At 34.6% G+C, this 27,160-nt stretch overlaps 1 protein-coding gene across 1 annotated transcript in view; it reads right to left on the reverse strand.

Moving 5' to 3' along the window:
* The window catches only part of TEX15 (testis expressed 15, meiosis and synapsis associated), a 55,778-nt gene that overhangs the window by 8,811 nt on the left and 19,807 nt on the right, over window positions 1-27,160 (reverse strand). Inside the window, exons 3-6 of the mRNA XM_021712811.1 lie at window positions 23,773-24,010; window positions 15,865-16,011; window positions 13,959-14,121; window positions 1,141-8,471 (exon numbers count right to left, since the gene is read on the reverse strand). Coding sequence (XP_021568486.1) covers window positions 1,141-8,471; window positions 13,959-14,121; window positions 15,865-16,011; window positions 23,773-24,010 — 7,879 coding nt within the window. The remainder of the gene's footprint in view (window positions 1-1,140; window positions 8,472-13,958; window positions 14,122-15,864; window positions 16,012-23,772; window positions 24,011-27,160) is intronic.

Raw genomic sequence — 27,160 nt, forward strand, 5'->3', positions numbered from 1 at the left:
ATGAGGTCTCGCTGCCCAGGCGGGTCTCGAACCCACAGGCTCAGGCGATCCACCCACCTCGGCCTCTCAAAGGCGCGGGATTACAGGCTGAGCCACCGAGCCCGGCTTACTAAGAAATTCTTGAAAGTTGTAAGAGAAGTCTTTGAGAGCAGAGCAGGAACAACTGTCAGTATGGGCTCTGGAAGTTCCATGAACTAAAATGAACTAACTCCATGACCTGGTCATTTCTATGCTTCAGTTTTCTTATCTTTAAAAAAGATAATGGCCATGGCTCAGTCTGTAATCCCAACACTTTGGGAGGCCGAAGTGAGTGGATTGCATGAGGCTGCAGGTTTGAGACCAACCCAGATAACTTGGTGAGACCCTGTCTCTACAATAAATCAAAAATAAGCAGGGCATGATAGAGCGTGCCTGCAGTTCTGGCTATTGGAAGGCTGAGGTGGAAGGATTGCCAGAGCTGGGTGGGTCGACACTGGGGTAGCCGTGAGTGTGCCACTGCACTCCAGTCTGGGTGACGGAGTGAGACTCCAACTCAAAAAAAAAAAGATAATAATTGTGGATACATCATAAAAGATCTTATTAAAATGAGTTAATATTTGTATAGTCTTAGAGCACTGCCAAACACATATTAAATGGTATAAAATTTGTTAATATGTATTTATACAGGATTTCTTCTAACTCACTGATACACATCTACTGAAAAATATCTGTCCTGTTTCTCCATTTGGATGATAATGGCCAAGTAGACAGACTTTATTAGCAGTCTTTAATATTTACCACAGTGAGCATAGGCTTGTTATATAGAAGTTACTCAATAAATACTGGTCATTTACTTATTAACTCATATTCAAAATATTGAACTGTCCCTTAAGAAGCTACTACCATTCACATCCTCCCAACAAAAGTTTTCTAAATTAAAACATTTGTTTTTTATGTCTAAAAAGTAGACATTTGCATATATAGAATCATTTTATAGAGAATATGAATTGTTTAATCCAATATTATGGTTAGTAAACTCATTTTGCAAGACAATTATAAACATTCTAAACTTTTAATGATTCTGTAAACTACTTGTTTGCTTAGAGTAGACTTGTTTTTAAAAAGAATACTTACTCAGGGTTTGTTTTTAAACATTCATACCTTTGGCTTTTTAGAACTGGAAATAGTAGTATTTTTCTCTTGTTCCTGAGAATCTTCACATTTGTCCAAAGTGATATGTCGTTTTTTAGAGGAATCTGAAACATTTTTTATTATGGATTCTGAAGTTGAGGGCACTTTCATCGACATACTAGACTTACTGATATTTTCACCAGGTTTTATAACATGAAAATCCATCTTTTCTTTTCTGTTCAATTGGGCAGCCTTCCTTCTGTTACACAGCATTTGGCACAGAATAAAGGAAATGGTTAATTTAGCATTTTTAGCACATATAATCTTCATGTGTTCAATTGTTTTCATGACTTTCATAATGTGGGCCATTTTTCCTAAATCTTTTTGAGGGGCAGACATTATATTTTTGAGCAGTGTAGAAAACTGATTGTAGTTGTATTCTAACTCTGTCACAGTGCTGCCATAATTTATGGATGCTATACATGGCACAAAGTCAATATATGTGGAAATGGAATACTTGGACTTCTTTAGAAGCTTTTTTATTTCTGTAAGCTCTTCAAGTTCTCTTGAGAGCAAATGAAGAGCGTATGAGCTGTTAACAGCTTCATCATATTTGTAGATAATATCCAGATCTTTGTTAAGTTCAGAAATAGCAGACTCTATCATTTTCCAAAGGCAAACATTTGTTGTGTTACCTTTAAGAAATGAAAAAGAAGTCATTTTTTCTTGGCAGTGAACCAGCTCAGGGAGGAGTGACAAATCAAACCAAAGCATACCTCGCAACCTCTGTTTGTCTAGTTTCTTTGCTATCAAGTTTTTCAGAAAGTGAACCGTTTCTGAGACCATGACAACTTCAATATATATTTCAATAGCTTCAGGTTTTAAAATCACAGATCCATGGTTGTGGTTTTTCATCATATCCAAAACGTTTTCTTCTGTGATAAAAATATTATCTATGTTATCTTCTTGTAGCATCTGAAAGTATTTTTTTAACATTTCTAAGTGATCTGTACATCTCAAGGTGAGATCCTGTAATCTGTTAAGGTCTGCAAATTCAGCTTGATCTAGTATTTCACTAATACAACATATATCTGGGTGTGAAAACAAAGTACTGTTAAACCTGCAATTTTCTATGCCACTCGTTGCTTTGTTTGTTAGATGATCTACCTTTCCAGAAGCAATCATAGTATCCTCCTCAAGTTCAATATTAGAAACTGGTTCACTGTTTAAATCTTTAGACAAAGTATCATATATCGTCTGTAACTTAGAAAAAGCACACTGATTTATTTTGAGTAACATTTCTTTGTTCTTCTGTGAGTGCTTTTTGTTAAAAGATTGTCTTCTCTCTTTCCAAACAAGATTTTTTGCAGCATCAAAAAAAATATGTTCCAGACCATAAAGAGATATTTTAATACTTACTGCCTCATTGCTCTTGATAAAATTAACTTTTGAGGAGATCATTTCTATGATAATCCACAGATGGTCTTGTTTTCCTGGATCTGAATGAACTTTTGGAGCGTCTGCGTGTATACTGATCAGCTGTAAAGTACTTTTTCTTAAGGTTTCTAGATCGCCTAAACTATCTCCAAAGTTAACCCCACAGGTAAATGGAACAGAAAGAGAAAAATCAAAACAATCGCAACAACGTTTCATTATGGCTTCACATTCATTAATCTGTCGTTTGTATTTTAAGAATGCATAGTATGAATTATTTTCCCTTTCTGTTTCTTCAAACAATTCAATTAACTGATCATGGTAAATTTGTAACTCACAGAATGCATTATATTTTAACCTTCCTTGAAAAGCTGGATAAAAATTAGACTGCTGTTGAAATCCACGTGGTCTGCCAAGAAGCTCAGCATACAACGTCTCATCATACCAAAGCAAGCTTCGAAATGTTGGTTCACCTTCTAAGAGCCTTTTTTTATTTTCAATGAACTGAATAGTCTCCATCATCATTTGTAGTTCTACCAAGGTGTCAACAGCAGACGGTTTTAATTTGTGCTTGTAATTATTCCAAAGGTTTTGGTCTACCAACAGTTCTCTTGAAACCAAGATCTGTTCAACTGAACTTTCTTGCTTTCTTTCAAAAGCTTCAACAAACAAAGGGAGAAGATTTTGACAAACCTTGGTTTCTTCCTGTAGAATCGGCAAAGATGATGCTTCATCTGCTCTTCGCAAAATTTGAGACAGCTTAGCTATAAGGGCCGTTTGATTATCCGAGCAATGCTTTTCTTTTGATTCACTTATGTATGATGTAAGCTTCTTTGGAAGAGCACTGACTTTAGAGGTTTTAGAGTGAGCATGTAAAACAGGCATATGATTAACTCTTAGAAGGTCTGGTTTGGAAATACAGGCAATTTCTGAATGCAATGTCGAGTCAGATTTAGGATCATTACTAACTTTAATTTTCTCCTTCTTCTCGTATTTGTTAAGCTGATTAGAAACTGTGTTATTCAAAGAGACTGCCTTAGTAGTATTTTTAATGCTTACATGAGAATCAATCAAGTTATTTTTAATTGTTTTCTCATTTAAGTGGAAGGATTTTTCTAAGATCTTATTCTCTTGATTTTTGTATTCAGTCTCAACAGTTGATTCAGTCATGCTTCTTTTGTAAATGAAATCTTTTGCTTTTTCTGCTTGCTTAATTTTCCACATTTTTCTGTCCTGAATGTCTTTCTTTACAATATGTTTTTTTGAAGCAGAGCCTTTTATGTGATCTTTTAAGAGCAGAGAACTGCCATCTGAAGCTAGTTTCATTATATTTTCCCCATAACTTTTACTTTTTTCAGTTATTGATGCTAGATTCAACTCAGAATTCTCTGTAGTATTTGCTTCATTCCCACCTGTATGGAAGCAATTAATTGAAGAGCATTGTTCTGTCCTTAGAAGTTCCTTTCCACCACATCTCTGCTGATAGTGTGATACAGTAGATGCTTCAACAGAATCTACAGTGAACATTCTCTGTTTATCCAAGTAAGATTTTGAAGATTTGTCCTCAGTATCTGTCACCTCAGTGACTGATAACAATGGAGGAATACTATACTTTTTGCCTGCCAACAAAGTTAGGGTTAAAGGGTTCATAAATAATTTTCCTGTAATGGCGCTTCGTTTGGAGCTCTCAGTAGGAGCTGTCCACTTTTCCATAGGAAAATTTACATTCGGGTTTCTTTCACAACCAGACAGAATGAGGTTATCTTGTTGGTAGATATCAACATTTAACAAGTGCTCCACATTTGATTCTAAGACTGAAATAAGTAAGTCAGTTTTCACCTCTGTACAAGGTATACAAGTTGCATCATAACTTTTGTCTGAGTTATAACTCGTGTTTTCTTTTATGCAACTTAAAGATCCTGAATTACTTTCATTTATTACTTCATCTGTCTCATAACTGTTTTCTTTTGCTGCATCCTTAATATTATTATGTGCTGAATGGTTCTCAAGCTTTTCACATTTATTAATGTTAGATGAAAACTTTATATTAATTTGATTTTCCTTTTCAATTAATTTCTCATCTAAGCAGTTTGGAGAAAGCAGAAACCCAGTTTTTCTAGAAAAGGGCAGAAGTTCTGATGATTGAGGATTTCTCATACTGTTATTATAAGCTGACAGACTTGTACTTTGAGATGTGGAAGATAGGGGCAACTGTGATTCAGGGTGTTGTTTTTGATCACAAAATTCTCTCTCTTGAATAGTGGAGTGACTTTTGGAGACACTGCTAGCCATGCTTTTCTTGGAAAGGCAATTTGTGATTTTCTCTTCATTTGTTTTGTAAGACTTGTGCTTTGATACATGGGTTGACGACTTAGCACCAACAAAGCTTAAAGTTCTTTTCTCTCCCTGTTTGTCATGATTTCTTTTTGACAAAAAATGCTCAGTAGGATGTTTTCTTTGAGATACAGAACTATACCCTTGGAGGTCACAGCTTTCCCAGAAATTATTGCATATTATGGCGTATGATTTTGGTAACGGGCCCTTTCTTTTTTCTCCGACTTTAGTTATAAGCTGTAAAGACGTATGAACTCTTCTGTGAGCTTTTTTTAAGTGAATAACAGCTTTGTCTAGTTTTCTAGAAAGACATTTGCTTTTGCATAAGGATGCTTCACTATTTAGAATATCCAGGACACTCCTAATGTGCTTTTCTGACTGTGAAAATGTTTTTATTCGTCCTTGGGATAATGAAGAAAAACACTCAGATGAATTTTGACTGGCTAGCCTCCTCTTTTTCCCATAAATTTTATACTGTTTTAAATCTTTAAGTGATATGTTCTCAGCCCTAGAAGATGTATGTAGCTTTCTTTTGCTAATTCTTGATTCTTTCTCCTTTTTACTTTTGGTATCATCACAGTCAGATTTTGATTTTGTAAAGGAACATCTGCTTCTATCATTTATTGGTGTAACATAAGGAGGTTCAGTACACAAAGATTCACTGTTTTGATTTTCAGACATTTGAGTCACATGTGCATTGTGACTCAAGTCAAAAGAAAGGGAAATTTCATTTTTACTCACTAGTTCTGATCCTTGCCTTATATTACCAATTTTATCTTCACATGGATCATTTGAATTTTCACCAAAAGGCTGAGAAATTTCAAATCCTAGAGCTTCCCCCTCCTTATTTGTTTCTGGTTTTGTGGCTTCAGTTACACATGTGTAATTATCTTTAAATGCAGGGGAGTCAGCAGTGGGGCTAAATTCTGGCCTAAATATACTAGTAATTTGAATCTGTAGATCTGGAAGTAAAGCTGAGTTGAGGAGCTCTGTTTCATTTCTTTGTGTGGAGGAGTTAACATAATTACCCTCCTCAGAATCATGCTGATTATTCTCCCTTCTTGTGGTGCTTTCCAAAACTCCCATATCCCCATTATTGCTTCCTGATAGATCTTTCCAATTTATACGAGACTTCAGAGCCTCATATAAGGCCTCAATTTCTTCATAAAGTACACTTCCATGGCTATATGCATCTTGCTGAAACAGAAAAGCATCATCACACTCTTCTGTTTCGACTTCAATCTCACTTCCCAATTCGAAATTCTGAGGAACTGAGTTATTTATTGACTGATGAAATGATTCTTGTAAGTTACTTTTATTCATATCAATTTCACAATCAGAAGTCCTATGTTTTACTAGCAAGCCAAAATCTCGGCATTCAGAAGAACAAGTTACTTTAAAATGGTTTCTTTGGTGATCTTCATGATTTATGATTAATGTAGGCATAGTACTAGCTGTCTGTACTGCAGCATTTGAGACTGTACTCACTGAAGAACTTGCAATTTTGGGAAAGGTTATAGAAGCCAATTGCTCCACACTTCTTCCAGTATTTTCAGTATCTTTTTGTTTTATGGCACTAATGGTATTTTCATTCTCTAATAATGCAGTTTCTGTTGATATGCATTTTTCTCCCCAAATCAAGTTAAATGTAGAAAATTCTTCAATACTCAGAAGGTCTACATTGTTATAATTTCTATTCTCCCTCCTTTCATCTTTATTGGTGAAATTGTTGTGCTTTTTGTCTTCATATATATTTTCTATGTTGTTTTCTGGAGATAAAGCACGATCCTCCTCTTTAGCTTCATTTTGGCTTTCTTTTTCATTACCTCTCTGTTCTTTGAAATTAACACTCAGGCATGTATCATTGTTTAACTGTGCATTACAGAATAGAGTGTGATCTTCATCTTCATTTCCAATATAAAGACTTTCTTTGCAGTCTCTCTGAATGTTCTCTAATGACACGGGTTTATTTTCATTTTTTCTATGGATACACATATGTTCTCTAGTTATATGGCAATTTGAATTGTCACGAGCTGTTTCGATGTCATGAGATGAAATAACTGTATCAATGATCATTTCTTTGGTGCGAGGGGTGTCTTTTGCTTCCTGGAAAGCATTATTCATGATACTAACACAATTCTGATTTATTTTTTTCAACTTCGGTTCCATTAGTTTTTGAGCAATGGCAAAACTTGTATGAATGTTATTTTCATACTCTGTAGAGTATTGAGGATGCTTTTGTAAAAGGCTTTCTACACCTGGAGTGATTTGTAGTTCTAATGTTAGATGATCTAGTTCATCCTTATCCTTTGTGGCAGATGTGGAAGATTTAGGTATTTCTAACTCCTCAGTAATTAATACTTTATCACAGTTTTTTCTCAAGTAATCAAGACTGTCACCCTCTTTGTTTTTTTGGTGTGAAGAAATACAATTATCTATTGGACTGATTTTTGTTTCATTAGTGAACTCATTATCAATTTCTTTCCACAAAGTTTGTTTTTCTCCATGCTTGGAATTGTCTTCTGGGTCAGTGCAGTTGCTCATCTTTCCAATATTTTGAATGTACTCATCTATGCTTGCTTTATTTTGGAGAGGAAAAGGTATAGATATTTGGTTATCAGTCTGATATACAGTTTCAGAATTAGAAAACTGTGATTCCTGAGAGATGTGATCATTGTACTCGTTTGTATAAGCATTCACTGACTTGTAAGAGTGATGTGGCTCATTGCTTTGCTCAATTAAAAGTGGAATATTACTTCTCTTTGAGGCTTTTTTCTCACTGTGTTTTTCATTCTCAACTTCTGAAACTACATTTGACAAAGAAATTGGGAAGGAAAAATTGTCTTGGTCCTTACACTGTCCTTCCATGGTAATGTTATTGGGAACTGTACAAACATAGTCCTTAGAGCCCATGCTCTGAGATAGTGAATCATCAAAAGAAATTTTAAAGCAAGGGGCATCCGAACAATTAGTAAGAACAGTATGATCATCAGGGATGACTCCTGATGACGGAGAATTAGTTGGCACAGGTGGCAGGTTTATTTCTGAATTCACATAATCTAAACTCTTCTCAAATGGCAAAATCTCATTTAAACCTGGAGAATTATTCTGTTTTCCCATACTTTCTTCTCTCCTCATCAGTCTTGGGTCTTTGATGATTTTTGAAGTGATAACTGTGGTTGAGCCAATGTTGTGAAGAGGTAAAGCATCAGAAACACTACTTAAAACATTTTTAAGATATGTCAAATTTATCAACAGGTCATCATTAACACTTTCTTTGGTATCACTGGCCATAAATGAAAGACCTGAATCATGTGCATATACTTGAGAAGTATCTGTAATTTCTGCTAAATTGTGTTCTGTCTGTCCGCTGTATGTTTCAAGTATAGAAATGTTTCCATTTTGCACATTTCTATAGGAGTTAGAAACATCTGAGTTGGAAGGATTTATCTCTGAATTTAGTTCATCACAGGAACAGTTTTCCTGAACAAATGGATCTACAGGTTTCCTGAAATGCTCAAAGATAACAGTAGCATCTTTTCCTTTTCCAATTCTTTTGGCCACTGTACAGTTACTCAGAGAGCATGTTCTTTCTGTGGAAATAACAAGAAAAATTTAAAGAAAAAATGTTTCTGCAGCAACTATTAATACAAGGAAACTATGTCAGGAGTGATTTTAATGAAAGCTAATCTAATAATGATCAAAACGTGTTATCAGCAGAAAAAGCAAAGAGAGAAGAGGATGAGTAACAAATCAATGAAATATAAATTATGTAGCATAAAACTATGTCCTACTCTAGAAAACCTAAGTGTATTTGCCATAAAAATTCTGACAAATAAGAAATAGAAAAAAATTAAATAAAAATAAAAACATTTTATCCAAAGACTAGGGATTTCTTATATAAATTTCCTATATTCAGATATTTAATAACAGCATCTACATATTAGTAGACAACATTGTTTCCCTCTATCTACTGATGACCGGGCTTCTTGTTCCTTTACCATGGGAGAACAAAAAAGGAAAGGAAAAGGGAATAAGGTGAAAAAGTAGGAAAATAAAAAACCGAAAAGTTCCATAAAATTTTTCTTAGGAGCCAAAGCAAACCATTATCCCCCTCCCATAGTAAAATAAGTATTCCTGCGAAATAACATATGTGAACAAATACCTGAAAAATAAAAGTAAATTTTTAAATAATTAAAAAAAATTTATTCCTAAATTTCATAAAGAACCTCATGTGTTAATGAAAGAACTTATAAAAATGCATATTTAACAAGTAAATAGGCCTAACATGGTGGTTCATGCTTATAATCCTAATACTTTGGAAGGCCGAAGTGGGAGGGAGGATCATCCACTGAACAGAGGAGTTCAAGATCAGCCTGGGCAACATAGTGAGGCCTCAGACAAACAAACAAACAAAGCCAGGTGTGGTGGTGTGTGCCTGTATTCCCAGATACTCAGAAGGTTGAGGCAGAAGGATCACCTGAGCCCAGGAGTTCAAGGCTGTGGTGAGCTATGATCGTGTCACTGCACTGCAGCCTGAGTGACAGTGAGACTTTGACTCAAAAAAAAACAAAAACCAAAACATCAATAACAACAAAAAAAGTAAATAATTTCTCACAAAGTTTTCACAAAACAGCCACAGCTAAGTAACATCTTAAAAACATCTTTACTAAAACAAATTATCAATGAGAAATTGCTTGAGATTTATAAGCTATATAAAGTCCCTATCATAATACTGAGTAGTACCATAAAGTTCTTTTTCATAATATGAGAGCTATTTGAAAATTTCTAAATACGGCCACCTATGATTTATTTTACTAATTAGAGTAAGCTCTAGTGGAAATATGAACACACACAAAGAAACAGTTTTAAAGGATGGGATTATAATGGAAAAGAAAAAGGAAAGGCAGACCTCTACAATTCCTGCTACCAACATATAAAATTCACTATAAAAAAAATAACTATAAGAAAAACATTAACTAAGTGTGGTGGCGTGGGTCTGTAGTCCCAGCTAGAAGGATCGCCTGAGCCCAGAAGGTCAAGGCTACTATGAGCCATGCTCATGCCACTGTACTCTAGCCTGGGTGACAGAGTAAGACCCTGATTCAAAAAACAAAACAAACCAAAAATAAAAGTAATAGAACAAAACATGGATGGATTTTTTTTCATTATCTTGGGGTAGGAAAGTACTTTTTAAGCATGACTGAAAATCAGAAAACACAAAAGAAAAAAAAAGATGTCAATAACATATAAATAAAATATTTTAAAATGACAAAATGCATGATAAACAACAAAACTCAATGAGTAAAACTGATAAGATTGGCAACAAACACAAAAAGATGCCCAACCTCACTAAGTAAGCAATAAGATCCATTTAAAAAAACTTTTTAGATTGGCAACAATTTTTTTCCCCCATAACACCTGGCCAATTTTAAAATTTTTTGTAGAGAGAAGGACTCACTATGTTGCCCAGACTTGTCTTGAACTCTTGGGTGCAAGCAATCCTTCCTCCTTGGCCTTCCAAAGTGCAGGGATTAAAGGTGTGAGCTGCCATGCCCAGCCTCGAGTACTGTTTTAAGTGCTTCATGTACATTAATCTAATCTTCACAACATTTTCATTTCATTTATGAGAAATAAAATTAACAGTAATTTTCCCAGGATCACACAATTTGTAAACAGTAGAAACTCAATCACTTTGTTAAGCAGTCTCTTTAAACTTACCAGTGACGCTTTTACTTCCATTTTTTTGGCATTCTTACCAAATGACAATTAAAAATTGGAGAACAAATTCAACATCTTCCATAAAATAAGAAAACTAATAAAATCAAATTGCAATCAGTGAAGTACACTACCAGTTATTAACACCATATACTTGGTGATAATGGAAATGATATCTGTGCTGTCTGTACAATATGGTAGACATTAGCCATACATGGCTACTGAGCACTTGAAATGTGCCTGGTGTGACTAATGAATTTATAATTTTATTTAATTTAAATTTAAACAGGTGCATGTGACTAGTGGAGACTGAATTAGGTAGTGTAGATCTAGAGTATGTACTCCAGAGAGAGATGAGTGTGCTAATATTCGACAGGTGTGGCTTTAACTTTGGGCCTATAGTAAGTTTTCCCTAAAGTTCATCATCCTAAAAGGCATCATCCTTTGATTAAAAGTAGTAAGCAATAAAAAACCATAGACAGGCTGGAATAGAAGTGGGGAAAGGTCCATATCTATTGTCTCTAATATAAGCCATCTAGCTGAGGGAAAATGTGGACAGAACTACTAGGCAGAAGATCATCAAGGAAATGGAAGACTTGAACAAACAATAAACCAACCAGACCTAACAGTTATGCATAGAACACTATACTCAACAACAGCAGAATATAGTATAGTCCGCCCTCTGTATTGGTGGGCTCCACATTCGTGGATTCAACCAACCAGGTATCAAAGATACATTATTTAAAAACCTAATAAAAATAACACAATAGGAAATAATACAAATAAAAAATATGACGATTTATATAGCACTTATAATGTATTAGGTATTATAAGTAATCTAGCAATGATTTAAAGTATATGGGAGAATATGTGCAGGTTATATAGGTTATATGCAAATACTGTGTCATTTTACGCAAGGAATTTGAACATTCATGAATTCTGGTATCTCATGGAGGTCCTGGAAGCAATCCCTGCATAAATCTGAAGAACAACTGTATATTCAGTTGCACATGGATCTTTCTCCAAGAAAGACTATATGCAAGCTTATAAAACAAATCTAAACAAACTCAAAGGATAATACAAACTACGGTACCCCACGTCTTAAAAATAATTTTTTTTTTAAAAAGATAATATAAACTGTTCTCAAACCACATAGAGTGAAATTAGAAATCAGTAACAAAGAAACTTAGGAAATTCACAAATACATAAAAAAAACAACATAGTCCTAAAAAATCAATCAAAAAAGAAACCAACAGGGAAATTAGAAAATAATTTGAGATAAATGAAAATGATTACACAACATACCAAAACTTATGGGACAAAGCTAAAGCAGTGCTTCTGGAAATTTATAGCTGTAAATGCCTGTATTAAAAACGAAGAAAGACCTCAAATCAATAACCTAACTTTCTACCCTATGATATCAAAAAAAGAAGAGCAAACCAAACCTAAAGCAAACAAAAGGAAAGAAACAAAGATTACAGAAGAAGTTAATGAAATGGATGATAGAATAGTGGGAAAAAGAATAAAAACAAAGTTGCTTCTTTGAAAATAGCCAATAAAGTTGACAAACCTTTAGCCAGACTGACCAAGAAAGTGAAAGAAGACGCAAATTAGGAGTCTCAGAAATGAAAGAGATGACATGACTACAGAACTACAGACAACACTATAAAGGAATTTTATAAGCAAATGTATGCCAATAAACTAGGTAAGTGAGATGAAATGGACATTTTTTTACAAAGACAGAAACTCCTAAAACCTATGCAAGAAGAAATAGAAAATCTAAATAGACTTATGCAAAAAGAAAAATCCTAGCCCAGATGTCTTCACTAGTGAAGTCTACCAAATGTTTAAAGAAGAATACCAGTTCTTCATAAACCCTTTCAAAAAAGCAAAGAACACTTCCCAATTCATTCTATGAAACCAATATTGCCCTGACATCAAGACCAAAGACACCATAAAAAACTACAAGCAATATCTCTTATGAATATGGACACAAAAATCTCCAACAAAATTGCAGCAAACCAATTCCAGTAATAGAAAATGAATTACAGATCACAATCAAATGGTATCCCAGGAATGCTAGGTTTGTTTAACATCTGAAAATTAATTAATGTAATATACTGCATCAATAAAATAAAAACAAAAAAACTCAAGATCTCAACAGATGCAGAAAAAAAACCTGACAAAATCCAACACCCTTTCATGATAAAAACTCACAAAAAACTAGGAATAGAAGGTAACCCCAACACGATAAAGGGAACTTATAAAAACCCTACAACTTATATCATACTTAGAGGTGAAAAACTGTATGCTTTTCCCCTAAGTTCAGGAACAAGACAAGAATGTCTGCTCTCCTCATTTTACTTCCTAGAGGCACTAACCAAGACAACCAGACAAAAGGAAAGAAAAGGCATCCAGATTGAAAAGAAAAAAGTAAAATTATCTCTATTCACAGACGGCATGATGTTATATAAAAGAAAATCCCAGAGAACCCACTAAAATAACAATCAGCACTAATAATGAGTTCAGCAAAGTTGCAGGATACAAGATTATACAAAAATCAATTTTATTTCTGTACATTTATGATAAGCAATACACACATGAAATAAAGAAAAAATTCCATCTGACAGCATCAAAAATAATAAAATACTTAGGAAAAGCAAAATACAACAACAATAAAATGCCACACCTACTAGTGTAGGAAAAAAACCAGAACAAAAACACAATATACATGAAAAAAGTCTGACAATACTAAGTTTGATGTGAATACTATGGTCCTCAACCTCATTAATTAGGAAGATGTAAATGGAAACCACAATGAGATAACACATCACACAGTCATTAGACTGGCAGGAAGCAAAGTGTATGGCAAAGATACAGAGTGACTATGTAACCTGATGTAACCACTTTGAAAATCCATTTGACACTGTATTTGGTTTATCTTGCACATTCCTCTTGTAAATATGAACTCCATAGAAAAATTCTTGCACATATGCACTAAGATACTTATACAAATGTTTGAAATAGTAGTGTTTGGAATAAGAAGAAAACTGGAAAGTGCTCAAATATCCTAGGTAGAATAGTGTATAATGTATTCACACAATGGAATACTCTCTCCATCCATTCATCTACTCATCCACGAAAATGAATAAACTACTGTTATACATATCAACATGGAAGAATCACGCAAACATAATACTGAGCAAAATAAGTCACAAAAATATCTGTAGTAGGATTTTGGATTTATAAACTAAAAAACAGGTAAAACACAACTAATCTGCTTAGAGATTAACTACGCATTAGAAAATAATGTTCAGAAATTTCAAGACCAGCACAAATGCCAACGTAGTAGAATCACTTACCAGCTCTCTTAGGAAATCCTGTTGAGAGGAATCTCAAAGATGTCATAAGCTGTCCATTATCTACTTTTAAACCAATAAATCTTACTGTTACTACTGCATATGGAAGGCATTGCCTAGGTTTTTCTACTGGCTTTGAAAGGTCATCGTATTCATAAAAGTATACCTGAAAGGTAAAGAAGAAAAAAATAAATAAACAGGTTTATGCTGGCAATTAGACTTGTAAGATGATTGATTACAATTTACATATTTAACTATATAACTGCATGATGTTATCTACCTCCATATACTCCCTCTTGCTGCCTTCTTCAACCCTAGTTTTCTTGAAAGTGTATAAAATTTTCCCTACCACATTTTTCTGATAGGTTACCAATGTTGTCAGAAACAGACACAATTTATTATTATTATTATTTTTCTTTTCTTTCTTTTTTTTTTTTTTTTTTTTTGAGTTGGAGTCTCACTCTGCCACCCAGACTCGAGTGCAGTGGCCACTCCCGGCCACCACAGCCTCGACCTGCTGGGCTCCAGCGATCCTTCCACCTCAGCCTTCCAAGTAGCTGGAACTACAGGCACGCGCTACCACGGCTGGCTAGTTTTTGATTTATTGTAGAGATGAGGTCTCACCAAGTTGCCCAGGTGGGTCTCGAACCCGCGGGCTCAGGCAATCCACTCACCTCGGCCTCCCAAGGTGTGGGATTACAGGCTGAGCCACCGAGCCTGGCTATTTTTATTTTCTAAAGATGTGAGGTACAATTCAGGGTTAGGTATACAGATGTTTATTATACAGGTATCACTCCTGATAAGTTTTTTTTTTTTTTTGAGTTGGAGTCTCACTCTGTCACCCAGGCTAGAGTGCAGTGGCAGGCACACTAACAGCCACCCCAGCATCGACCGGCTGGGCTCCGGCAATCCTTCCACCTCAACCTTCCAAGTAGCCAGAAGTACAGGTGCATGCTACCTCGCTCGGCTAGTGTGCCGGGACTGGTCTCGAACCCCTGGGCTCAGGCAATCCACTTGCCTCAGCCTCTGAAAGTGCTGGGATTACAGGCTGAGCCACCAAGCCTGGCCTGCAATTTATTTTTAAATACAAATTATTTTTCCGTTAAAAGTTAAATGTTTTGCATATACGCTCAATCATTTTATTTGATAGGAAAATAACAATAGCCTAATTATATTTTATATGTAGGAGCATGCATGTACTTTTATATAGATTCATCCTCAGTTATATATAGGATTACAAATCTATATGTAATATTCTATAAAATTAAAGGTCCACAAAACATCTAAGTGAAATATGATAGAAGATTACTGTTTCACCTAATAACTAAACATAAACTTTTTCTTCTTTTCACCTTTTGCAAAGTACAAAGGACCAAAATATTGTTTCAAAATAGCCTTATTTTAAAAATGAATATTATTTATGATTAATAAATCAAAACTGTATATATATGGGGTACAATGTGATGTTTTGATATATGTATATAATGAAGAGTAATAAATCAAGGTAATTAACATATCCATCACTTCACCTATCATTTTTTATGGTGAAACATTAAATATACTCTCTCAGCAAGTCTGAAATATGCATTATTATGGACTATGGTCATCCTGCTGTGCAGTCTTGTTTAAGATAAGTTGGTACATTCTGCAAAATGGAAATTAATCTATGGAACATCTAAATAAAAGTAGCCACTGTGCTTTGAAGAGTTAAATGTAAATTTTCAATCTTCTTTATTAATATTCTCAAACAAAGCATATTAAAATAGCTTTCACTGCTTGTTTATTTAAGATCATATCATACGGAATTAAAAGATTTTCATTTAATATTTTGGGAATTAGTTTTAAGTCTTGAATCATACAATGTGAAGCATGTGACTTTCAAGAAATCAAATGAACCATGTTAACATACTGCAGAACTGTAGGCTTGCAGCTCAATGGTATCTTTCAAAGAAGGTATACTTCTTGACATATGGCAATCAAAATTAGGAGAAGGATCCAAAGAAACTTTATTTTTATCCACAGAAGGTTGAACTTTCTTCACTCTTCCAAAGAGAACCTAGGGAAGAAAAAAGCAACAACAACAAAAAAGTTCATAAGAATATAACAAAACACTTTTAAACTTTCACTTTCTAAAGAGAAAAGTAATGAATGGAAAGATCATTCATTTTCTGGATGAATGGGATGAAAAACATGGTAATATCAATTCTTTGCCAAGTTAAATTCTAAGATTAGAGTCATTCTAATAAAATTTTCAGAAAATCTCCTTTTAACAATTAGTTTTAGTCAACAAACTTCCTGAAAGGCAAATTAAACAATAACTCAGATTTTTTAAAATTTAGGTTAGAAATAGAAAATGATGGAATAGGAAGGAGACCTGCAATTCTAGATGTAATAATATTTTGCTTATGCCTATCATAAGAAAAGGCAGAAAAAGACTGGGTACAGTGTCTCATGCCTATAATCCCAGCACTTTGGGAGGCCAAGGTGAGAGGATTTCCTGAGCCCACGGGTTCGAGGCCAACCTGGGCAACTTGGTGAGATCCCATCTCTACAATAAACAAAAAAATAAAATGGTCAGGGTAGTGTGTGCCTGTAGTTCTAGCTACTTGGAAGGCTGATGCAGAAGGATCGCTAGAACTCAGCCACTGCCCTCCAGCCTGGGTGACAGAGTGAGACTCCTACTCAAAAAAAAAAAAAAAAAAGGCAGAAAACCAAACAAAAGCAGATTGAAATAAAAAGCCCAGAAGTCCACATATGTATAAACAAAATTTAAAATACGGTAGATTATTAAAGGTACTGCTTGAAATAAGTAAAGTAATGATAAGTTATTCAATTAATTAACGGTGTGACCAAGATACCTAACTCCAGTCAGGATGGCCATTATAAATAACTCAAAAAACCACATGTGTTGGAAGAGGATGCAGGGAAGAGGGAATGTTTCTACTCTGTTGGTGGGAGTGTAAACTAATAGAATCTCTGTGGAAAACAGTGTGGTGATTCCAAAAAGATCTAAAAGGCAACCTTCCATACTACCCAACAATCCTCCTTCTGGGAATATACTTAGAGAGACTCAATTCATCCTATAAAAAAGATTCCTGCACATGCATGTTTACTGCAGCTCTATTCACAATAGCAAAAACATGGAACCAACCATGCTGCCCATCAAAAATGGACTGGATAAAAATAAAACAAACATGATACATATACACAATAAAATAGTATGCAGCCACACAGAGGACAAAATTATAGACTTTGCAGCAACTTGGATGGATTTAGAGTCTATCATACTCAGTGTTCTATTACAGAAACAAAAAACTGAGTATCACATGTTCTTACTTATAAGCAGACCCTGAATATTTATCATAACACTGTAAGAAAGGGTTTGGCAGTAGCAGAACGCTGCTGAGGGTGGGGGGAGGGGACGGCAGGGCACATAACATCAATAAGGGTCCCTTGATCTCAAACCAGGCAAAGCGGGGACCAAAGCGAGGCCCATACTTTATTTGTACAATGTCCACTTATCTACCTAATCCTGAATTGTACCCTACATCTTAAAAAAAAAAAATCAGTGGTGTGGTACAACAGAAAAAAATAATTCCTTCTTTTTTTTTTTGAAAGCAGGATTTATTGAGAAAACAGAAAAGCTCCCACAGTGGGAGGGGGTTGCCCAAAGTGCCTTTCTTAATCTGTAAACCAAAATAAATATTAAACAAGTTAAATATTTACATATTCAAAACATAATGAAAATATTGTGAAAGACATGCAAGCAAATATTTACCCAATCTAACAGTGAGAAGGCTTTTCCAATATGTGTCAGAAAACATGAAACACCTTTGGGAGGCTGAGGTGAGTGGATTGCCTGAGCCCGCAGGTTCGAGACCCGCCTGGGCAGCGAGACCTCATCTCTACAATAAATAAAAAAATCAGCTGGGCGTGGTAGCGCATGCCTGTAGTTCTGGCTACTCGGAAGGCTGAGGCGGAAGGATCGCCAGAGCCCAGCAGGTTGAGGCTGCGGAGGCCGGGAGCGGCCACTGCACTCCAGCCTGGACGACAGAGTGAGATTCCAACTCAAAAAAACAAACAAAAAAACCAAAAAAAAAAACATGAAACAAAAACATAAACTTCACAATATAATATTTTAAAATTTCTGTACATAAAAAAAGATTATAAAATTAAAAAAACTGAAACTGTGAATATAATTAAGTGACAAAAGCTGAGCCAGAAGAAAATGTAATGGAACATTACCAAGGTACACATTTTATACAGTCAGCATTCTATTACCATTATTGTCTTTTAAAAAAATTACCATTATTTTTAATAGGTTAATACATTACTCAAAAGTCAAAACAATACTAAATATAATGTAATATCTTGGACTGGATCCTGAAACAGAAAGAAACATGAGTAGAAAAATTGGCAAAAGCCAACTAAAGTCTCTAATTTACTTATTAGTGTTATACTAATGTCAGCTTCTTAGTTTTGACAAAAGTGTCATATTTATGTAAAATGTTCACATTAGGGAATACTGGATGAATTTGTACACAGGAACCCTCTGTACGATCTTTGTAACGTTTCTGTAAATCTAAAATTATTCCAAGATAAAAAGTTTATCACAAAAATAAAAAGATTTAATGATAATATATTATACAGATAAAGGCCTAACTCTCAACATATGCTTTAATCAATTTAAAATACTGACTGGGCATGGTAGCTCATGCCTGTAATCCCAGCACTTTGGGAAGCCAAGGTAGGAGGACTGCTTGAGTCCAGGAGTTCAAGACCAGCCTGGGTAACATAGTGAAAACTCATCTCTACATTAAAAAAAATAATAATAATGCACACAAAACTATCAAAAAACAAACAAACAAAAAACTGGCAAAGGTTATGAATAGGCAATACACTAAATACAGCCAAAAATATATTAAACAGGAAAGTTTAAGCTCAGGAATAATCGTAACAAAGAAAAAAAATTAAGCCAATAATGAGAAACTATCACATAGTCAATTAGTAAAAAGTTTTTTAAAAGTACAGTACAGTATACAAATTTATTAAGTGTGTGAGTTAACAGTCATGCTCACGCATTATAGATGGAAAATTCAATTAATACAACCTTTCACAGAACTGGGCATTACATACCAAAAGTTGTAAAAATGTACATAACTTCTGACTTCTAATTTCACAACTAAGCATAAACCAATTAATTCTTAGCAAATAATCATTTGTGTGTGTAAAAATGTACCTACAAGGAAAAATCAACATAGTGTTTAGAAGTTTAAAAAAAAAAAACAACCCCAAAACTGAATAACTTATATCCTAACATCACAGAGTTTATTGGGAAAGTTTATGGTAAAAGTGTACAGTGGAATAACATGCAGTCATTCAAAAGGATATTACAGAAGGATATTTATTTAATGGCATGGAAAAGATTTATCCTGCAACCAGGGAAGAAAGCAAGTTATACAGTATAAAAAGCAAGAACAAACTTTATACATGCCTATCTATATATATGAATAGATAACTAAGTACAGATATACAACAGCAAAAAGCAAAATAATAACAAAAACCTGCGATTATTGGGTCCCTTGGAGATTTTTACTATGTCTCAAATTTTCTAAAGTCAGTATCTATTACTTTGGAACACAGAATTATGCTTAACTTAATATGTGAAGACAAAAATTAAGGATGGAGAGGGAGTACATCCAAACTCAATCCGCAAGGCCAGTGTTACTCTGATGCCAAAACCAGACAAAGACACAACAAAATAAACTGTAAGCCAACATCCCTTATAAACACAGATGCAAAAACCTTAACAAAATACTAGTAAACCAAATTCAACAATATTAAAAAGGTCATTCATCATGAGCCAGAGGGATCCATTAAAGGATGAAAGGATGGTTCAGCATATGCAAATCAACAAATGTGATATATTATATCAACAGAATCAAGAACAAAAATGTGTAATTTCTACAGATGCTGTAAAGGCTATAAAATTGAACAACACTTCACAATAAAAACTCTCAACAAATTGGATATGGAAGGAAGATACCTCAAAACAATAAAGTCCATATATGACAAACTCATGCCAAATACCATTCTAAATGGGGATCAATTGAAAGTCTTCATTAAAATCTGGAACAAGAAAAAGACACTCGTTTCACCACTTCTATTCAATATGGTTCTGAAAGTACTAGCCAGAGCAATCAGGCAAAAGACTGACGTAAAGGACATTGAAAATGGAAAGGAAGAAGTCAAATTATCTTTTTTTGCAGACAAAGGATCCTACATTTAGAGAAACCTAAAGACTTCACCGAAAAACTATTATAACTGATAAATTCAGTAAAGTTACAGGACACAGTAACAACAAACATAAATAAGTAGCACCTCAATATACTAATAGTGATCAATCTGTAAAGGAAATCAAGAGAGCAATCCCTCAGTAACAATAAAATAAAATAAAATCCAGGAATAAATACAACCAAAGAAGCAAAAAAATCTCTACAAGAAAACTATCAAACACTGATAAAAGAAACTAAAGATGACACACACAAAAATGGAAAGACAGTTCATGTTCATTAATTAGAACAATATTGTTAAAATGTTCATACTATCTAAAGCGATCTACAGGTTTCATGTAATCCCTACCAAAATACTAATGACATTCTTTACAGAAATAGAAAAAACAATATTAAAATTTCTATGAAGCCACAAAAGACCCCCAAATAGCTAAAACAATCCTGAGCAAAAAGTACAAAGCTAGAGGCATCACACGACATGACTTCAAAATGGCAACCAAAACAGCACGGTACTGGCATAAAAACAGATACATAGACCAAGGGAACAGAATAGAGAAACCTGAAATAAACCCATGCACTTAAATGCCAACTCATTTTTGACAAAGGCACAAACAAGACATAATGCAGAAAGGACAATCTCTTTAATAAATGATGCTGGGAAAACTGGATTTCCATATTCAGAAGAACAAAACTAGTTTCTATCCTTTACCATGTTAAAGAAAAAAAAAATCAAATAGATTAAAGACCGGGCACGGAGCCCCACAGGTGTGTGTAATCCCAACACTTCGGGAGGCTAAGGCAAGAGAATCACTTGAGCCCCACAAGTCTGAGACCAGTCTAGGCAAAAACCAAAAACATTAGCTGGGTGTGGTGACGCATGACTGTAGTGACAGCTACTCCAGAGGAAGTGGAAGATGTGGTGAGCTGTGATTGTGCCACTGCAATCCAGCCTAGGCAACAGAGTGAGTTCCGACTTAAAAAAAAGAAAAAGATTAAAGACAAATATAAGACCTGAAACCATGAAACTACTAGAAGAAAACACCAGGGAAATGCTAGAAGCAAAATAGACAAATGGGATTAAACCAAGCTAAAAAGTTTCTGCACCACAAAGAAAACAATCAACAGAGTGAAGAAACAAACCTCCAGAATAGGAGAAAATATCTGCAAGCTATTCATCTAACAAGGGATCAATAACCAGAATATATAAGGATCTTAAACAACTCAGTAGCAAAACCACCACCACCAACAACAAATAATATGATTTTCAAAATAGGCAAAGACCCAAGAAACATTTCTCAACATTATGAATCAAGGAAATGCAAATGAAAAAATGAGGTATTCTTACCTTGGTTAAAATGGCTTGTATTAGAAAGACAAAAAGTAATGGATGCTGAGAAAGGGGAACACCTGTTTGCCACTGTGTATAGATTAGTACAGCCACTGTAAATGGAGATTCCTAAAAAACTTAAAACTACTAGGTTGGGTGTGGTAGCTTACACCTATACTTCTAGCACTCTGAGGTGCGAGAATTGCTTGAGGCCAGGAGTTTGGGACCAGTCTGGGCAACATACAGAGATCCTGTAGCTACAGAAAAATAAAAAAAAATTAGCTGGGCGTGTTGGCAACCTGCTAGTATTCCAAGCTACTAAGGAGGCTGAAGCAGGTTTGTTTGAGCCCAGGAGTTCAAGGCTGCAGTGAACTGTGATTGCACACTGCACCCCAAGCCTAGGCAACAGAGTTAAGATCCTGTCTCTAAAACAAACACACACAATGAAAAACAGAACTAGCACATGATCCCATGATCCCACTTCTGGGTATATCTAAAAGAAAGAAAAATCAGTATACAGAAGAGATATCTGCACTCTCATGTATATTGCAGTATCATTCATAACAGCCAAGATATGAAATCAACTCAAGTGTCCATCAATGAATGGACAAAATGGATAAACAAAATGTGGGATATACATACAATGGAATATTATTCAACCTAAAAAGAGGAAAATTCAGACATATGCTACAACATGGATGAATGTTGAAGACATTATGTTAAGTGAAATAATCCAGTTACAGAAAAAGACAAATACTGTATATTTTAACTTATATGGGGTGCTTAGGGGTAGTAAAAATCATACAGATAGGAAGTAAAATGGTGGTTGCCATGGGATGTGGGAAGAGGGGAAATGGCAGTTGCTGTTTAATGGGCGCAGATTTTCAGTTTTCAAGATGAAAAGAGCTCTGGAGATGGATAGTTGGTGATGACTGCATAATATGAATGTACTTAAAACCACTGGACTGTACACTTAAAAACTGATAAGAGAGTAAGCTTTATGTGTATTTTACTACAATAAAGAAATTGGAAAGAAATATACATTTAGTACAGGATATTTGGAAAATGCTAATTTGGAAAACTTGAAAGAACCGAAAACTCTCTATACTGCCATGATACAAAGATTATCACTGGTAACAACTGAGTGCATTTCTTTCTGGTCTTTTATTTCTTTCTTTTTTTTTTTTGAGTTGGAATCTCACTCTGTTGCCCAGGCTGGAGTGCTGTGGCACGCTCCCGGCCACCACAGCCTCGACCTGCTGGGTTCAGGTGATCCTTTGGTGGAAGGATCAGTCCTCCAAGTAGCTGGAACTACAGGCACTCGCCACCACACTCAGATAATTTTTTAATTTATTGTAGAGATGAGGTCTTGTCAAATTATCCAGGCTGGTCTTGAACCTGTGGGCTCAGGCAATCCTCTCACCTCGGTCCCCTAAAATGCTGGAATTATAGGCATGAGCCACTGCACCTGGCCTCTGGTTTTTTCTTAATCTGTGTATTTTATATCATCTTGATGATAGTACATATTTTATTTTTAATCTTAAAATTAACATATGTGCATAAGCACTTTCCCACATCTTTAAAAACACTCTGTAAACCTAAATACAATGAATGCATTTTATACTAGAGAGAGGTGATATGTTAAGTCCATGATGTGCTACCGGACATCTAAATGGTGGCTATTTTCTTCTACTATAAGCAAGCCTTTGACATATACACATTTAAGATCTTTCCTAACGTTATCATCTTACATAGCCATGGCACAATTATCAAAATTAAATTAACACTGGTATAATACTATTAACTAAAATAAACAAGAGTTTAGTAACTTTATCTTGAACCAGAATTATTATAACATAATGCTTTAGAAGAGGGTATTTAAAACAATACTAATTATGATATGAATAACAGATTTAAAAAGAGGAGGGTCAATCAAGATAGAAAAATATATATACTGGGAAGACAAAGATGATGAAAGTTGCCTCTTCTTATGTGGAGTTTTGCTTTGTGCTGCACACCAAAGTAAAGAGCCAAAAATAGGAGAAAATTTCAAATGATGATGACAAAAATAATTACATGTGTTTAACTTGCAAAATGTAACTTAAAAACACTTATTATTTATATTGAAAGAAAAATATGTTCAGATTAATTTAAGGCAAGCTGTCCATATATTTAATATTTGTTTTATGCCACCTACCTTAAAAAGCATAATACTTTCTACAGTAATGCTTTGACTATGAGCATAATTCAAGGCAACATCAACATGTCTAAATATATAAGTTCCAAGAAGAGGATTTCCTAATATCTTCAATGTAGATGCTCCAGTACTTATCCCATTCTGATATATTTCTGCTGCATCACGCTGAGAAAGTGCTAAAAAGCAGAAATGTTCTTCAAATTCTCTGCTATGTCTTCCACTCTCACGCATCTCTGATCTGAAGCAAAACCAAATTATAGCTATAGTTAAAGTCAAATACCAACACAATTTTCAAGGAGAAGACAAATATTTTAGCCTACCATAGTTAGAAAGCAAAGAATGGACTGATAAGGTATCATTACCCTATGATAATCAATTAGGCTAAAAATCACTATAAGGAATGAATTCTAGTTACTTTTCCAGGACTTATGAGCATTATTTCATCACTAGTCTATAATAGTAAGGGCTAACATTTCTTGAATGCTGCTAATGTAACCAGTACAAAGTCTTAAGCATTACATGCATTTTGCCATTTCATTTTCAAAAATTATTATTATTGTTGTTGCTATACACATTTTTAAAATGAGGAAAATGAGGCCCAGAAAGTTAAATCTTGCAAAAGCAGCAAAGTCATAGATAGCAGGAATTACATATGTTAACTCTTGTCTGTCAGGTTCCAGATATAGATGGAGATACACACACATACAGTCAATTATTAGGGGTGTTCTCCTTTCTTGTGGGATCTAGATAACAACTGAAAGAAATAAGTTAATATTTGATTATAAACTCCTATCTTCATAGTAATAAAATTAAGAATCATCCTCAGGAAAGATTATAATCTTAAGTATAGATACTACTAATTCTGCTACTTCCATAACTAACAAGACCCATTTAAACATACAACATAGATATCCCTCCCTTAAAATGGCATATTAGCTAGGGTGTTCTATATGGCTTGCTCAGTAGCATCAGCAGCAGGAACTGCCATATCAAGTGGTACAATATTGAGGTTCAGACACTAGTGCAAAAATATGATTCTGAATGATTATCTGCAATGGAGAACCCACAGAACCTATAAAAGAAATGTATGTACCACAAAAAGAAAACTGTTCTTGAGAACCACATGCTTCCAGTATGTATTTCCTGGAATACCACTCACAAAATTTGTATATACCATGCACATAAGTGTTAATGTTTATTTTATTTTCAAGAATGGCTCACCGTTATCAGTAGATAGGACCACAAAACACATGGCAACAGTTACAATTAAAACCGACTGATTAAATCATGACCACTTTTTTTTTTTTTTTTGAGTTGGAGTCTCACTCTGTCACCCAGACTGGAGTACAGTGGCCACTCCCGGCCACCGCAGCCTCGACCTGCTGGGCTCTGGCGATCCTTCAGCCTCAGCCTCCAAGTAGCTGGAACTACAGGTGTGTGCTAATACGCCTGGCTAATTTTTGATTTATTGTAGAGATGAGGTCTTGCCAAGTTGCCCAGGCGGGTCTTGAACCCGCGGGCTCAGGCAATTCACTCACCTTGGCCTCCCAAAGCGCTGGGATTATAAGCTGAGCCACCGAGCCTGGCTACATGACCACTTCTTAGCTAGACTCAGGAATTGTCCACCTCAGCTTCTGGTTCCACATGTCAGCATTTCCTGCTCTTTTTTTCCTCCAACTTCACATCAGTAGATTCTGTGAACCACTAAGACCTCCACTGGCTGTTAATGTTTAATTCTCACAAAAGAGCTATAATAACTTTCCCTCATTTTTCTGACTTCCCCATTGTTTTTTCTTTGAAATTTGAAAACACATTAACTTTCTGAGCAATGCCTAAGAGGAATTCCCACATGGAAACACTAACAACAACAACAGAACAAAGGATGGCAAAGAGGGAAGAAATTAAAGTATACAGTTTATATAATATATATACATACACATATACACATACTGTTGAAAGGTTCTTACACTATACATGAATATCACATTATGTGAGGATACACCATGGTAAATTAAAGATGTATAATATAAACAGCAGGATTTTTCCACAGTGGCACCATTAACATTTTGGGCCAAATCATTTTTTTTAAACCTTATCACCTTGCTGGCTAACACTGTATCATTTTAGAGGATTCAGTGAAATGTAAAAAAGTAATAAAAATCTGAACAATGGCTATAAATTAAAGTTGGAGTTTTGTATTGGTAATAATACAAATAAATACTTCTTAGTTTTCAATTCACTTTCAGAACTACATGTGAAAAAATCAGGCCTAAATATGATTTAGATAATAAAAAATGACCAATAAAGATGTTAGTTCTCAGAACTATTTCTGGCTCTAAAAAGATGTGTGTAAGGTTGGGTTTCCAAAGTTATTCAGATAGTAGGATCAATGTCACCATGTTAAATGATAGAAACTGTGAGTATCAAGACTTCCATTTCAAAGACAATAGGTAAAAAGAAAATGAGTCTTTTGTGTGCATAGTAACATGTCATCGGATAAGAAAATGAAGAACTAACATATACGAAGTGCTCTATTACCAAGAGATATTAATAAGCATCAGAGTCTATATTACAAGGATATTTATATTATCTTAAATATGAAAAATGCATGAGTTAAGAATAATTTTCCAGAAATGTTTCCCATATTTTTACACAGCGATACTAATGAGGAATCTGTGAAAATTTGACAGCCTCTGAGCCTTTAAGTATACTTTAAGCTCTGGAGTGGAAAACTCAAAATCAATACAACACTCAAGTGTTAAAATTTGTTGAGTGAGTTTGCTTGTGAGTTTGTCATTTTGGTCATTATTTAAACTACTATTCTATTAAACATTAAGTAAATAAAAGTAAAAGACTTTGATAGAGAGGTTGAGTGGTAGAAACAGAACTGGAATCTTTCTGAAGACAAGTAACTTTCAATTAACTCTGTGCTACCATGCTGTCTCCCTATCAAAACTAAGTACAAAAGAGTAAAGGTGTTAAGTGCCTCAGATGGAATGCCTATGTCATAGTTAATTACATCACCTAGAATAGATTCCAAGACAACCTGCATATAGTAGGTAATCAGTAACTTTTTGTTGAGTAAGTGAAATACTGGGAAGCATCTCTGAGTTTAAATGGAAATAAAAATTTATACGAAGTATTTAAGGAGGTGTCAAAGACAGAATCAAAGTATTCAAGTAAGTTTTAGAAAATAAAACAAGATTATTTAAATACTTTGGAGATCTTGAAAGGGAACTTAATAGTTTTCAAATCCATCAGATAGCTAGTGGTAAGTACTCAGTGTCCAGTTGGCCTCAAGTGTAACATATGAAATGAAACAGAGCTAAGAGAAACTGGGATTCAACAATGTTTAAGTAAGAAACAAATGTAGTAATACTAATTAACA

This window comes from Carlito syrichta, unplaced genomic scaffold (genome assembly GCF_000164805.1).
Source record: "Carlito syrichta isolate Samal-C Ts95f unplaced genomic scaffold, Tarsius_syrichta-2.0.1 Scaffold90651, whole genome shotgun sequence".
NCBI classification, from domain to species: domain Eukaryota; kingdom Metazoa; phylum Chordata; class Mammalia; order Primates; family Tarsiidae; genus Carlito; species Carlito syrichta.